Below are 15,882 nucleotides of genomic sequence, written 5' to 3' on the forward strand. Positions count from 1 at the left end.
CAAGGCATAATAATGTTAGTGTATGTAAACTTCTGACTTTGAAGAAAGTAATAAAAAAGTGTCTAGAATAATCATTCTCTCATTATTCTGGCATTTAGCAAATAGAAATAAATTTGGTAATCCTAACGGACCTAAAACAGGAAAAGTGATTGTCTGATTTCATGTCAGACAGTGAGAAAAAAAAGCATATGTGTCTTTTTATATAGTGTATGTAAACTTCTGGTTTCAACTGTACATATTCCAAAAAGTTTTTGTTGACTTTTTAAATGTAGAATAAAATGATTTTGACAGAAATATCACAATTTTTAAGCGTGAAATTTTGCAACAGAATGAAAAGATAAGGTAGATCACTTTCTTTATTGATAATATTTGTGTTATACAGTATATATATTCCACCCACAGACACATAGAACCAGTCTTTCCATATCAGGCCCCTTGCCTTGTTACAGTATATATGAAATAGTTACATCTCTTTGTGTATAATACAGTTGATCTGATGTGAACACACAGGGCAGCACATTGAAGAACAGACAACTTGATTTATCAGTTACAGTAAAAAAAAAAAAGATAAGGCCGTAAACCAACATGTCACATTCTGTTTGAATAAAAAAGGCTGTAACATGAAATAAATAAGGACTGAAGAAGGCAGAGTAAGCAGAGTTCATCCATGTTAGGATATTTAAACATTTCTGACCCTAACATGTGAAGTGTGTAGTTGAATTAGGCCTTTTTGTGTTTCATAACAGTCTGTAAGAAGACATATATGTAACTGAATGAACCTGATGAACTTACAGTAGGAACCGTCGTCTAATAGGAGTTAAAGTAAACTGTTTTTGATTCAGTCTGGTGCAGCTCATTATTGCATGTGAAGCAGACAGGTGTGGATAAAAGGTTGTTTGTACAGTGATCAAGTAAGTAAGCTGCATGAAGAAGAAGAAAAAAAAAGGGAAACGCTCTGATGTCAATGTGAGACAGACGCTATGGAAACAGACATGCATGGATAACCTGTTCAAACTCACACCTCTGATCAGTGTGTGTGTGTGTGTGTGTGTTTAGAGCTCGGTTGTGAGCGGCCCTTTACTGTGGATGATCCTCATGATGGTCTGGACCACCTCTGACGTGGTGCCCTGACCCCCGATATCAGCTGTGTGCAACTGCAACAAAACAAACAGGATGTCAATCAAACCACAAATTGATCATGTAAAAAAAAATCCAGAAAATGTTAAAATCGAGGAGTCTAATTGTACTTGTGTGCCTGCTTAACCCTTTGATGCACAACATGAGTCTAAAGTGAGTTTTTATGTTCTATATCTTTGCAATAAATTATTTTCATCATTCAGTATTCCAGGTTTTCCTCAATTAGTTTGTTTTTGATCATCATACATCCTAATTTTATGTTTTTCTTTATTATAATTTTTTTAACAAAATCCCTTTTTGTGTCACTACTCTTCTAATGCACAACATGGGGGAAAAATGACCCATATCCATTTTTTTAACTAAGTAGCTTGCTTAGCTAACTACTTAGCTAACTTCTTGGCTAAGTAGCTTGCTAAGCTAACTACTGAGCTAACTTCTTGGCTAAGTAGTGAGCTATGTAAAAATACAAAAATGACCCATATCCATTTTTTAGCTCTGTAACTTGCTAAGCTAACTAGTGTAGAAATAATTGTATTTGAGTGTCGAAATAACTGTATTTGAGTGTCGAAATAATTGTATTTGAGTGTAGAAATAATTGTATTTGAGTGTAGAAATAACTGTGTTTGAGTGTAGAAATAATTGTGTTTGAGTGTAGAAATAATTGCGTTTTAGTGTAGAAATAATTGTATTCGAGTGTAGAAATAATGCACAACATGGGGGAAAAATAACCCATATCCATTTTTTAGCAAAGTAGCTTGCTAAGCTAACTACTGAGCTAACTTCTTGGCTAAGTAGTTAGCCATGTAATAATACAAAAATGACCCATATCCATTTTTTAGCTAAGTAACTTGCTAAGCTATCTAGTGTAGAAATAATTGTGTTTGAGTGTAGAAATAATTGTGTTTGAGTGTAGAAATAATTGTGTTTGAGTGTAGAAATAATTGTGTTTGAGTGTAGAAATGATTATGTTTGAGTGTAGAAATGATTATGTTTGAGTGTAGAAATTATTGTGTTTGAGTGTAGAAATAATTGCATTTGAGTGTAGAAACAATTGTATTTGAGTGTCGAAATAATTGTGTTTGAGTGTAGAAATAATTGTATTTGAGTGTAGAAATAATTGTATTTGAGTGTATACTGCCTTGGCTGAAAAGCAGATCCAGTTTTTAAATGAGCTCAAGGGCCACAATTAATGTCACTGCCACACAATGTAGAATCAGATACACTATAGCGCAGCACTTTATAAGAGCTTAGTGCCACTGAATGCTGCTTTGTGTGGATGTATTGTTATGCCAAAGCTGCCACCAGCCTGTAAGTCTGTCACACAACAATGAGCTTCATGGCAGCGGGACAGGTGAGGAGAGGACTTACCCTGGTCTCATTCATGGTGGTGAGGATTGCATTTCGGATCAGACTTGCATAGTCATAAAGCCTGAACAGATAGAGGAGAAAGAATTATTCATTTATTGCTATAAACAGTGAAAGACACAACAACAGTTTTGTCCCTGCAGCCATCACACTGAGGAACAATCATAGCTATGCTTTGCACAGGTGTTTATTTATTGTTGCTTTTATGTATGTATTTACTATTTCTATATATACATTTTCACCTTTATCTATGTTTTTACAACCTAAACAGGTTTTATTTTGCTGTTTTTTTTTCTTCTTTCTTCTTTTTTTGCTATTCATATTTTAGTTCACATCAATATCTAAGTATAGTTTGGACCTGTAAGAACTTTTAATTTAATTTAATTTTTATTTATGTATTTTTTTATTAATTTATTTATTCATTCATTCATTTATTATTATTTTTTTATATTAATTTTATTTAATTTTAATTTTATTTTTATTTGATTTGATTTTATTTGATTTAATTTTTTTAATAAAATTTTTATTTTATTCTTATTTTTATTTAGTTTTAATTTAATTTTAATTTTATCCTTATTTAAATTTAATTTAATTTTTATAAAAAAAATATTTTATTCTTATTTTAATTTTAATTTTATTCTTATTTAATTTTTAATCTTATTCAATTGTATTTTATTTTTATTTTTATCGCCATTTCTTAACTCCCACTGTCTTAAGTTGAATGTGTGATGTTTGCATATGTATGAGGACTCTATACTGCAAACAAAATCTTCCTTTGGATACAAATAAAGTAACTTGAACTTGAACTTGAGTATAATCTCAGTGTGTAAAGTGGAAGAGCTTACTTAAGGTGGTCCAGCATCATGCAGCTGGCGAGCAGCATGGCGGTCGGGTTAGCGATGTTCTTCTCCGCGATACTCTTCCCCGTGTTCCTCGTAGCCTGAGAGGAGACAGAAGTGATTGAGTCACAATTCATCAGGCCGACGTGATTCATGAGTTTCTCATTCTGACCCTGAACTAATAAAACACTGACCGTTTCAAAGACGGCGTAGTTATGGCCGTAGTTGGCCCCGGGCACCAGGCCGGGCCCCCCCACCAGCCCCGCACACACGTTGCTCACCACGTTTCCATAGAGATTAGGCATCACCATCACATCGAACTGCTGCGGGTTGGACACCAGCTACAAACACAGACAGAGAAACTTCTTCAAATCTGTAATTTAGACTGAAGACTACATACAGTTTAGTAGGTCAGAAAAATATTTTGTTTGTTCAAATACGTCGGTGGGAATGAAACCTTTTTGAGTGTAAAAACAGGCATTATCGTCTAAATTTGAGCTTTCCGTCTGTCCTTGAAGGCATCATCTGTTACAAAAATTTCCGTTCCAAAAAGTAACCAAAACAATGCTTAAATTGTGATATATTTGTCAAAATCACTCACTATTCTTTTTTATAATTTATGTCACTATAACTGTGTTATTCTGCACAAAAGACATTTTTCAGTTGTTCACACTTCTTGCCATGATTGTGCTGATTCCATAGAGGTGAAGGACTTATTTATTGCAGTGAAATACAAAGCCACAGTTAAAGCGATATGGCAATGTTATTATGAATTGCAGTCCCAATTGTTTGCATACTGGATGCAACCCGAACTACTTTGTAATGGAAGCTGCACACTGCAGAAAAGGTGTGTATACAAACAAGATAAAAACACTAAATCTGAGGGAAATGATCTTGCTGCATGGACAAATAATTTCACTTGACAAGATTTCTTAAATTAAGATTATTAAAAATAGAAATAAATATGTTGTATGCTTAGAATAAGACATGCACTCTTAAAACAAGATAAATTATGTAACACTTCTAAATCTAAAGGTTTTTTTTATCTTGGTAAGAAACAAATAATCATCAGGTCACTCTGCTCGGGCCAGTTCATCGCTGCTTGCAGCTTTAATTTATCTTGTTTTAAAAGTTAATTTCTTATTTTAAGCGTTCAACATGCTTATTTCTAGATTTAATAATCTTAATTCAAGAAATCTTGTCAAGTGAAATTATCTGTCCATGCAGCAAGATCATTTCCCTCAGATTTAGTGTTTTTATCTGTTTTTTTTGCAGTGCAGAACGTATTAAAAGTAAATAAATGATATGTTTTAAGCGTTTAATCTCCTGTTACCTGCATGGTGGTGTTGTCTACTATCATGCTGTCGAATGTGATGTCTGGGTAGCCAGAGGCCACTTCTCTGCAGCACTGCAGGAACAAACCGTCTCCCAGCTTCCTGTTGGAGCAGAAAGGAAGAGAAACTCAACATTTCACTGAGAAGAAACTCTACAATGTTACACAACACTCAGGTGACCGGAGAGTTCCAGCATGAAGCAGATTAACTCACATGATGTTGGCCTTGTGCACGGCGGTGACCCTGCGGCGACCTTTCTCCCGCGCCAGTTTGAAGGCGTACTCGGCGATCCTGAGGGAGTTGTTCCTGGTGATGATCTTCAGACTCTCCACGACCCCTGATACGCTCTGAGAGGAGACAGGAGGAGAATGACTGGTGTGTGACAACTGGAGATCAGCTGCTCTGGGCTGTTTATAAGTCAGTCTTTCTTCAGAGTTATCTGGGAAGCAGCACATTGTCTACAACCGACTCCCATATTTAGGCTGTAACTGCACATTATGTCCAGACACAAATATCCATTTAAGGCTTGTGTAAATTTGATATCCTTCTACAAGTTTTATAAAGAAAACAACTAAGAAACAGCATTTTACCCTTTGAACCCCAAACTAGTGTTTTCTTTGAAAGATGGCCAAAAAAATCACTGTTGATAGTTGAAAGAAACTGTAAAAACAGGCATTAGGGCTGTTTCCACTACCGCCCAATACCTGGAATGAGGCGGGTCTCACTCACTGAAACGCCTCTATTTTGAATATGAGCCGCCCGGAGCGGACTTTTGTCAGGACTTTTTTTCGTCCCTGTAGAAGAGCAGGGTCTTTTTTCTCCCCTGAAAAAAGCCTGGTTACTGATTGGATAGAACGCTAAGCAGGATGTGACGTAGTACTCTACGCCACAACAACACGCACCATTTGTGAAAGACGGCGAAGCAGTCTTGGCAACTTAGCAACTTTGTTGCTATATTTAGCGACTTTTCAGACCTCCTTAGTGACTATTTTTCCAAAAAAGCGACTGGCGACAAATCCAGAAACTTTTTCTCGTTATTGGAGACTTTTGAAGCGGCACAGTCCTCCTGCAGCAGTCTCTCCCAGCTGCAGAGCCGGAGGGGATGTCAACCCCTTAGCGTCCAGTCTGCAAACTGCTAACAGGCTAACAGTTAGCTCTGTAGCAGTACAGTGTGTATGTGCTAACAGGCTAACAGTTAGCTCTGTAGCAGTACAGTGTGTATGTGCTAACAGGCTAACAGTTAGCTCTGTAGCAGTACAGTGTGTATGTGCTAACAGGCTAACAGTTAGCTCTGTAGCAGTACAGTGTGTATGTGCTAACAGGCTAACAGTTAGCTCTGTAGCAGTACAGTGTGTATGTGCTGCTGCTGCAGGAGGTGTTCACTTAGCGATCTCTGTTTGTTTACAACAAGCACCGGACAATAAAAACTGTTCCTATTGTTTGTTTAAAAGTAGTGCAATAAAAATACAGATGTTTTGTGTTTCGTGATTATTATTTCGGCCATAATCGTGCAGCCCTAGCTGATCAAGTATATTACAGCAATGTTTTTTTCCTTCGTAAATGAATTCTGTGCTTTTAATCATGTATATAGAGGTTGTAACTCCCTGTTATTTCAACTGAGAATAAACTGGAAAGATAGGAGAGAAAAACAGACAGAGAGAGATGCTAGAGATATTTAAAGGAGGGAGTAGAAGCGGACAGTGGAGCTGATTGTGTGTGTGGTGTCTGACCTCGTGCTCCAGGCTGCTGTACTCTCCCTCTGTGTTCTCCCTGATGATCATGATGTCGATGTTCTTGTGGCGTGTCTGGACTCCAGGGAGCGACTGGCAGTGCATCACATTGGCGTACAGGTCTAAGCTTGTGCTGTTGATGTAACACACATGTAACATGAGGAGGGGATGTAAGCCACCTTACAGAAGGGAGCCTATATCAAAGGAACTGAATATTTGATTAAAACTCTTACCGCAGAAGATTATTCCTGGATTTGACAGATGGCGCCATGGTATGTTTGGTCTCTATGTTACCTACCAGGAGAGAGAAATGTCACAGTTAAAACTTTGGAGTCATGATCTACTTTTAAACAACATGCTTCTCACAGCTGTGCTCTGCTTTTATTTTTCCATCTTCTGCTTCTGACACAGAAACAAACATTGGGGAAAGAGTTGCTCCGATTCCGATACCAGTATCGGAAATTGCTCCGATACTGCTCCCACTGAATATATACGTGAACTGAATAGTTAAGTATCTTTTAATTATTACTTGAGAATGCACTATTTAAATTTGTGAGTAGTGAATTAACATATTTATTGTATAAAAGTGAGAATTAATGTAATAGATATGAATGTAATAACTTATTCGGAATGATTTCTGATGACGTATATAATAATGTCTACAATGTTTAATTGTTAAGTGATTTTTGTTTTGTCTTGTGGACCCCAGGAAGACTAGCTCGTCCCACTTTTGGTGACAGCTAATGGAGATCTTTTTAACAATAAACTGCAGAAAATGCTGCATCGGTATCGGCGAGTACTGGAGTCCAGGCACTGATCCGATACCACGTAAATTATTAAATTAGTAATCTATTTACTGGTTATCAGAGCAGGTTGACCCGAGGCTTGGAGCTAAGCTAAGTAGCACTATCATGTCGGCGGTGTGGCGATATTTCACACTGGAATCTCCCACCAGCATTTGCATTGCAGCACATAGAGAGTCCGGTGGCTAATGGTGCGTTCAAGGTCTACACGAATGTCAGAATTTTCGACGTTGTTCCGTTCTCAAAATTCCGTCTTTCAAGTTCTGAGTATTAGTGTAAATTAAACACACCATACGACGTTACGGTAAGAACGTGTTATAGACCCGCCTTCAAAATAAAAGCATGCAGCTTTCAAAATAAGAGCACATGGATGTGTTAGCAGAGTCCACCACAGAATTTACAAGAAGACTGTCAAAATAAGACGCCTTTAATAAAACATAGAAGAACCCTTATTCTCCTTTACATTAATTCTCTAAAAAATGTAATGATTAAGATGGAATAGTGGTGTTAGAATGTGCGAGAGGTAGGGATGGGTACCTTTCACATTTGAATCGATACGGTACCGATACCCGGTACCTGGGAATCGGTACCGGTACTCAACGGTACCAATTTTCGGTACTTTTGCGTAACATATTTATTTCTCAAAATATAAACTTTAAAAAATATATCAAAACAATATCAAATCCAGGATGAGCAGTGCTTTATTGTTGAGTGAACGTGCATTTTGTAACATGAAGGTTGCAGTGTTATCAAAGAATGCAGAGGAGCTCTCTCAGGTGCACGGAGGAGAAAAAAAAAAAGTTGCAAGTGCACGTGTGATTTGTTGTGATGACGTCGTAGCTGTGCGGCGCAGCACCTCCCTACTTTGTTTGGGTCCCCCCATCATAGTCTCACAAAATCTCGTGGGAAATACTGGTCCTAAAGGCTTGACAGACGCGTCACCCTAAAAAGCAAGACGGAACAAAAGGGAAAAAGAAGGAGGAGCCGCAGCAGCAAACTCTGGAAGCTGCCTTCCAGCGACGAGAAAAAAAAAAACAGCTTAAAAGCAAACAAGATAACAGACAAAATCCTGGAATTTATTATCCTGGATGACCAACCCGTCTGTTGTCAAAAATGTGGGATTGGCAATCATATCACAGTCATGCAGGTGTGTATGATATTTTTTTTATAGCATACTGGTATCGGATCGGTATCGGGAGGGAAAAATGGAATCGGAACATCTCTAATTGTGGATCTACTTGCCTTTGAGCGCAACTCCATTTCGGCGAATGGCAGTGATGGCATTGTTGATATCGTCCTCCGTCTCCAGAGCAGAGTTGACGTGAACCACCTCAAAGTCCACCGGGACACAGCTGAACCTGCAGCATCCACACAAAACACACGGTGAGGCAACACAATCAGCCTGCAGACAGCAACACTGTGAACTAACAGGATGTAGTTAGTAGCTAGTAGAGTTACCTGAAGACTTCTCTGACGTGATTCAGCAGCTCGGGGCCGATCCCGTCTCCAGGTATGAGGGTCACCGTGTGCCTGCCTCCGTACTTGGCAGGAGGAGGCTGAAACAACATTTAATACGTTAGTGACTGAACTTCACTTAACCCTTATGCCCTCCTCAAATTTACTACCCTCTCGTAAACTGCTATTTTTTTCAGATTTTTTTTCATAAATCTCTTAAACAACTTCAGACTTGTTCAAAACTGCCAAACATGCAATCATTTTCAGAATTTTAATATATATGCTTTAATATATTTGAAGTTTTCCATAATTTCTTCCAAAAAAAAACACAAAAAAGAGATTATTTTCCATATAATAAATAGTAGGGAGCTGGGATTTTGGTGGTGATTAGATTCATGGATATGTCAAAGATTAAGGCTTAATGACAATGGATTTCAAAAAAATTACTAAAAAAAAAAAAAATCCTGCAAAAATGCATGCCTCAAGCTGAGACACAGCAAAAATGATCAACAAATGAATAAGAGAAAAATCGCCTAAAATGCGCCTAAAAAGGGTTAAAGGATAACACTGTGGGTTTTTGCAAATTTTAACCTGAATACACTGTTAAAAAAAAAGAAAAGATATTTACTGTATTATTTTACAGTGCAAATGCAGTTAAAAAAAATAAAGTGAATTACTTTTATTACAAATATTAATCATAAAATGGATGCTGATATTGACAAAAAAAATGTTTCAGTATAATTCAATTGCTTTATGGTTAATTGTATGTAAAAATGCATAAAATACACATCATATTGCTAAATGTAAAAAAACAAATACCCCATTACAAAAAACTAAAACTAAACTAAAATTAAGCATTTTCCAAAAAATAACAACTAATTCAAACTTGCAAACTCACTCTAAAAACAAATTAGAACAAACTGAATTTGAAAACAAAAAGTCACAATGAAATTAAAATTAAAACTAATGAAAAATCCAAAACTATTATAACCATGATTCAAACTTGGCCCCTTTTCCCAGGCACAACAGAGTAAAAGAAACCAATATTCATTATCGTTCTGGAATAATCTTTGTCTGCTTGGTGTATCACCATGCAATATTTTCATTTTCTCTGCACCGTGTTCACTATTTTCTATGCTTCTTTCCCACCTAGAAACATCCTGAGACCAGCAAAATGAACAGAAAAAAGAAAATACAGGCAGATAACAGAGTCTCAGTTACAGAGAGCATCACACACTTCTAGTGTGTCATAAATTATGAAATTTTTTTTTGCCCTAGTAGGTTTTAGTTTTACACTTCAAGGAATACGATAAAAGTCAGTTTTCATACTGTCAAAAATACACAAATAGTTAAATGCAACATCATCAGTAGAGTTCTGCAGAGCCAAAACACCAAAGAAGTAAATGTGTGAGAGTAATATAAAGCAATGAAAGGCTGATAGTGTCATTTAGGGCCAGGCAACATCTCACCATTGTTTTTAATTTATCAGTGTCATCATATTCTGGGATTTTTTTTATTATTATGGATCAAGAAAGATCCTGTTATTCAACTAAAACTAATATATAACATATTGCTGGGTGATACTGTTAAAATCATCCATCCCTATACAGGTAATTTCATATATCAACAATTCTATATAACACAATACAGTTTTTGGTTCTATAATAAATTAATAATCTTTATGAAAATATAATTGAGATAGAGACAGTGTAGAAAAATATATACAATGTTTTTTGTTTTTTTTACTCCGTTTAGATGCCATATTTAGCCTGATATTGCCCAGCCCTACATCTCCACCACCTCCTGTAACCTCTCAGCTCTATAGATAGATAATAGATAGATAAAGTTCTGTGTTGTTTGTGAAGTGATGCACTGTTGAGTCAACCACGTCAGCTACTTACTATGTTGTTTCCCTGATGTTGAAGACCGACAGCGAGGAAAGCAGAAGGACAAGTTAAGTTGGAGCGCCACATGAGAGAAACCAGGAGTAGATAGTACAGAGGCATTACAGGGTCTCCTCCCCCAGGAGGGTGGGAAACAGATATAAAAACAGGTTTGTATTACTATATAAGGTAACTCTCTGAACCCCAAACTGTTTTTTGATCTTTTTATATTTTACTCACTGTGGCCTTGTGTTTCACTGTACAATACAAGTCATGCAGCTCTATGGAATCAACACAATTATGGCTAGAAGTTAGCCTGGGTCTACCCATGCTGCCTTGCACGCTCGATTTTGCTTTTGTTTCTAACTGCAAGACAGCATGGTGTCCATGGCCAATTCTTAGCCCTGCTTTAGGGATCCAATCAGAGAACAGAGAGGGATGGCGAGATGATGACGTGTACTGTTGGACAGACGGAAGCTTGTAGTTTTCTTATGGATCCAACATGGCTGCAGCAGACGCCAAGCTCTCTTTCAATCTAGCTGTAGACAGTGTTCTAGATAGTTTAGAGCCAAAGTTTATTTTAAAAGAATTAAAATGTTTGGCTTCACACTCCTTTATTACCACCAAAAAGGGTGTTTTAGCCTTGCTGAGAAACAGGATTTGGCAAAAGCCTAATCTACCAACTAGCCCCGCTAGTGGCTAAGCTAACGGGGTTTAGCGAGACCGTTTAGCGTTGTGGTCGTCTTGCCGTATAACTGATACGATTGGCTAAGCGCTACGTACAGACGCTTATGATAGACATTCGTAGCACCCAATAAACGGCTCTGGATCATCGTAAACCATGCCTCCTCTACGGAAAAATGAATAGGTGGTCTCTAGACTAGATCTCATTTGTGATATAGTCTGGTGTTAGCCAGGCTAGCTAGAAGTGGGAATAACTCAAAATCGTATTTTGTGTAGAATAACAGTTATAATGGCATTAATCGGCAAAAAAGAAAAACTCAAGTTGAATTTGTCTGATTTTTTTTTTAAATTTATTTATTATTTTTAAATTGTAATTTATATATATAAATATATATATATATATATATATATATATATATATATATATATATATATATATATATCATGGCTTCATAGTGTTGCTGAGGAGCAGAATTTAATGTTTTTAACAGTTATTCCAAACAGTTTCTTTTGGCAACGTTTTAAATGAGACATGTAGAATAAAGTGATTTTGACAGATAGATCACAATTCTAATCTTCGTCTCGCTTTCTTTTTCTAACGGAAACTTACGTAACCTATGATCCATACAAGAACTGTTGAAAAGTAAACATGTTGACGATAATGCCTGTCTTTTGTTAGAATAATCTGTGTCTCTGTGGATGTAACTATCTATCTATGCGAGTGTAATTCACTATCTGTGTGTGTACTCTCTCTCTGTGCATTTATAGATTAATCATGAAAGCTGCTTTGCTACAATGCTCATGTAACTTCCTCTGCCCTACTTACAGTAAGATTCTATTATCACAGAAAGATATATTTTATGTGGATTTGTTTGTTGTAAAGACATGATGTGCTGAGCAGAGAAATACATGATCGTGACGTATTGAATAAACTGAAAAATCAACGGATCGAAAGGAGGCTCCTTCTCAGAAGATCAACCTACATTTTAGTAAACCTCCGTTAGGTTATAAAAATGGGTTCAGGGAAAATAAACTGTGTCCAGACTTCATGATCTGACCAGCTTAATGTGTTGTCAGGGAAACGTAGATTGAACACAGAGACTCTATAACTGCACATTTCTTGACATATTGTAATAAAATTACGTAAAAACTAAGAACTCAGATGTCTCCTGCTCATCATTCCCCATCAAACGATCGGTGCAGAGAACTAGGTGAGGATTTTGTGTTGGAGTCAGATAATTTAATTTTAAAGGTTTCCTCAATATATTTCCCAACAACATGTAGAATAAAGCGATTTTGACGGATCACAATTCTAATCTTTGTCGGAAATTAACGTAACCTATGATCCGTACAAGGACTGTTGAAAAGTAAAACATTTTGACGATAATGTCTTTACAGTTTCTTTCCATCTTTCATACGTTTTGGGGTTCAGAGGGTTTAACAGATAACTTCCCACTCCCAAAGTTGAACCCAAAGCCATACAGTTCACACTGCCAAAAAGGTGTGTCTAAAAACAAGATAAAAACACTAAATCTGAGGGAAATGATCTTGCTGCATGGACAGATAATTTACCTTGACAAGATTTCTTAAATTAAGATTATTAAATCTAGAAATAAGCATGTTGAACGCTTAAAATAAGAAATTAACTCTTAAAACAAGGTGAATTAAAGCTGCAAACAGCGATGAACTGGCCCGAGCAGAGTGACCTGACAATTATTTGTTTCTTACCAAGATAAAAAAAAACTTTTTGTGTCTTTTTTTTAGGGTTTTTTTTTGTCTTTTTATGTGTTTTTGGTCATTTTATGTCTTTTGTTTCTTTTTTGGCCATTTTACGTCTTTTTGTGTCCTTTTTTGGTCTTTTAGGGGGGGTTTTGTGTCTTTTTCTGTGGATTTTTTGGTCTATTTTGTCTTTCTTGTGTCTTTTTTTGGTCATTTTGTCTTTTTACATCTTCTGTTGGTCACAAAATGAACAAAAAAGACAAAAAATGTACAAAAGAGATAAAATTAAAGCTGCAAGCAGCGGTGAACTGACCCGAGCAGAGTGCACTGCAAATGATTTGTTTCTTACCAAGATAAAAAAACTTTAGATTTAGAAGTGTTAGATAATTTATCTTATTTTAAGAGTTCATTTCTCATTTTAAGCGTTCAACATGCTTATTTCTAGCTCTAATAATTTTAATTTAAGAAATCTTGTCAAGGTAAATTATCTGTCCATGCAGCAAGATCATTTCCCTCAGATTTAGTGTTTTTATCTGGTTTTTAGACACACCTTTTTTGCAGCGTGGAAATAGACAGGAGTAGTGATTTATATATAAAAATAGATAAAATCACATCATATTATACAGTGTGAACCTTCACTTCACTCACATTATGTGAGCTCTTGTTCCTGTGAGCCGTCAGAGTTGTTCCAAACACCTGAAATAGACAAATAAAGAGAGAGATAACATGTCTTACAACCATTAATTCTATTATCTTATAATCTTAATAACCTGTAAGGTGATGATATTACCAATATGACCTTGTGTTCAAGTCAAATAAGGCGATAAAACAATAATGCTTCCATTTAGAGACACAACAACAACAACGTTGACACTGGACGGGACTACAGACACGTGTCTTTTCTTACTTTCACCGTGTTTCCGAGGCGTCCTCCCCAGAAAGGACTCATTAATTTGGACATGGAGAGTACAGCACCGTGGGCAGCCATCTTGATCTGGAGGCTCAAATCTCAAATCTCGTGTAGGGCGGGGAGGAGGTGTGGTGCTCTCGCGAGAGCTACGATTTCTTTGTACAAATTCTTTTTCTTTTCTTTTTAATTAAGAATTTATTTATTTATTTATTTATTTACGTACGGTGTATTATTATTATTATTATTATTATTATTATTATTATTATTATTGTTGTTGTTGTTGTTGTTGTTGTTATTATTATTATATTATTATTATATTACTATATAATGTACTGAGCTACAATTTATTTTAATTTTATTTTTAATTAAGAATGTATTTATTTATTTACTTATTTACCTACGGTTTATTATTAGTTGTTAAATGTGAGTCTTTTGTAATATCGATTTTTTAATATTTTGACTTTGATGACATTACTATGTGCAAACAGATTTTTGATGATGATATGAGAATGATTTACAAAAATGTATACAGGAACTGTATATGATTTTTATTTTTGCTACTCTTCCTGTCAAGTATGATCTATCTTCTTTATTTTGGTTTAATTTAATTTCCAAATACTGTATATAAAGGTATAGAATGGCAAAAATTTATTTTTTATTAATATGGTACTTTGCTAAAATAATCGAGAATACTGCAATCTGATTATATATGATTCTTTACGGGGGGTGTAACGTAAAGTAAAGAGTTTATTCATTCATTCATTTAAATATAGTGGTGGCATTTGTGACTACTTAAGAAGGTAAAAAAAATTAAAGATTTATTTAGTTATTTACATACTATTTAGTTTCATTTTCAAATACTTTAAATACATTGTATAATATTTTCACAATATTTATAAATTCATTGTTACTGGGAAAGTGGAACAATGTACAATGTTGCTCTTTGATTATGTTTGATATTGCTGTTAAAATGTATAAACATAAGATTAAAATTATTATTTTTTGTACATATTTATCTGTACAACGTATTATATTACTAGAATATAATTCCTAAACGTGAGTTATTCTCTTATTTATTTATTTAGATTATCATTTATTTATTTAAATATAGAGTGACGGCTTTCCTGACTATTTAAGGAGGTAAATCGTACTTGGATTCTTTACATAGTTATTGATTTAAAACTAATAAAAATGTAGCCATCAAAAAGACATTGTGGTCACGTGGACATGTCTGCGCTAGTGATGGTGATTTGGTCTCTTTTTAGTGATCCGGATCATTTGACTCAGCTCACCAAGAAGAGCCGCTCTTACAGCTCCCAATGGCTCTTCATTTTACCACTCATACCTTTTATAAGTCAGACAAAATTAGTGCTGTTTTGACTTGTGATTTCTATTTGAACACATATATCACTTAAATTTCAATAAATTGCTGTAGCCAATTGCATTTACAGTTGTAAAATCCCTTGTTAACTCTCTAACTTGCTTGAAGAACCACTCTGCTACACAAAGCAGATAGAAAATGCCCTATAAAAACCTAAGCATAGAAATTAAAAAAGGACAGCTATTGACATTTTTTTTTTAAATTTAAACACACACAACTAAGTAAAGTACTGAAAAAATACAAGTAAATGTGCTTTATTAATGCCAACTACTGACATCTGGACAAAAAAATGTTTTTGGTATATTGTAAAAATAATAATAAATACCCAACATAATAAAAATAAATATAATACAATGTGCAAAAAAGCAGCATCCAACAGTTATAGGTGTCTCTATGAACTAATCACCATCATCTATCTAACTGTAACTTTTTATTAGTTCTTTCATGGCAGATTGGCATTGAGGATATGTATGTATGTATATATATATATATATATATATATATATATATATATATATATATATATACATACTTGTAAGCTATTTTTTTTTACTTATCTGTATGTGTATTTGTGTATATATACACACATATCCAACAGAAACACAGTTATTCTCATATTTTATGTATATTTACAGGAGTTGT

General features: G+C 35.2%; 1 protein-coding gene across 2 annotated transcripts; it reads right to left on the bottom strand.

Moving 5' to 3' along the window:
- Positions 1-338: 338 nt before the first annotated feature.
- On the bottom strand, positions 339-13,978 carry idh3g (isocitrate dehydrogenase (NAD(+)) 3 non-catalytic subunit gamma). Of its 2 annotated transcripts, XM_059332622.1 has the most exons (12): positions 13,857-13,978; positions 13,598-13,645; positions 8,667-8,764; positions 8,451-8,566; positions 6,639-6,699; positions 6,406-6,538; positions 4,889-5,022; positions 4,675-4,777; positions 3,536-3,682; positions 3,348-3,442; positions 2,506-2,566; positions 339-1,154 (listed from the first exon to the last, which is right to left on the bottom strand). In XM_059332622.1, the coding sequence occupies exons 1-12, from the start codon at positions 13,935-13,937 to the stop codon at positions 1,053-1,055; spliced, it is 1,179 nt and encodes a 392-aa protein (XP_059188605.1). In that variant the 5' UTR covers positions 13,938-13,978; the 3' UTR covers positions 339-1,052. The 2 variants fall into 2 exon arrangements, with proteins under 2 accessions (XP_059188605.1, XP_059188606.1); XM_059332623.1 differs by lacking the exons at positions 13,598-13,645; positions 13,857-13,978 and adding an exon at positions 10,565-10,720.
- Positions 13,979-15,882: the final 1,904 nt, after the last annotated feature.

This window comes from Centropristis striata, chromosome 5, assembly GCF_030273125.1.
Source record: "Centropristis striata isolate RG_2023a ecotype Rhode Island chromosome 5, C.striata_1.0, whole genome shotgun sequence".
Taxonomy (NCBI): Eukaryota; Metazoa; Chordata; class Actinopteri; order Perciformes; family Serranidae; genus Centropristis; species Centropristis striata.

Bases quoted from the DNA above. Each gene is read 5' to 3' on its own strand.
- idh3g (XM_059332622.1), bottom strand. From the start codon at position 13,937: ATGGCTGCCCACGGTGCTGTACTCTCCATGTCCAAATTAATGAGTCCT. The intron at 8,765-13,597 runs GTGAGTGAAGTG...ATGTTGTTTCAG, and splicing joins GGAACAAGAGCTCACATAAT to CCTCCTCCTGCCAAGTACGG. The intron at 3,683-4,674 runs GTAACAGGAGAT...CTGTGTTTGTAG, and splicing joins TAGACAACACCACCATGCAG to CTGGTGTCCAACCCGCAGCA.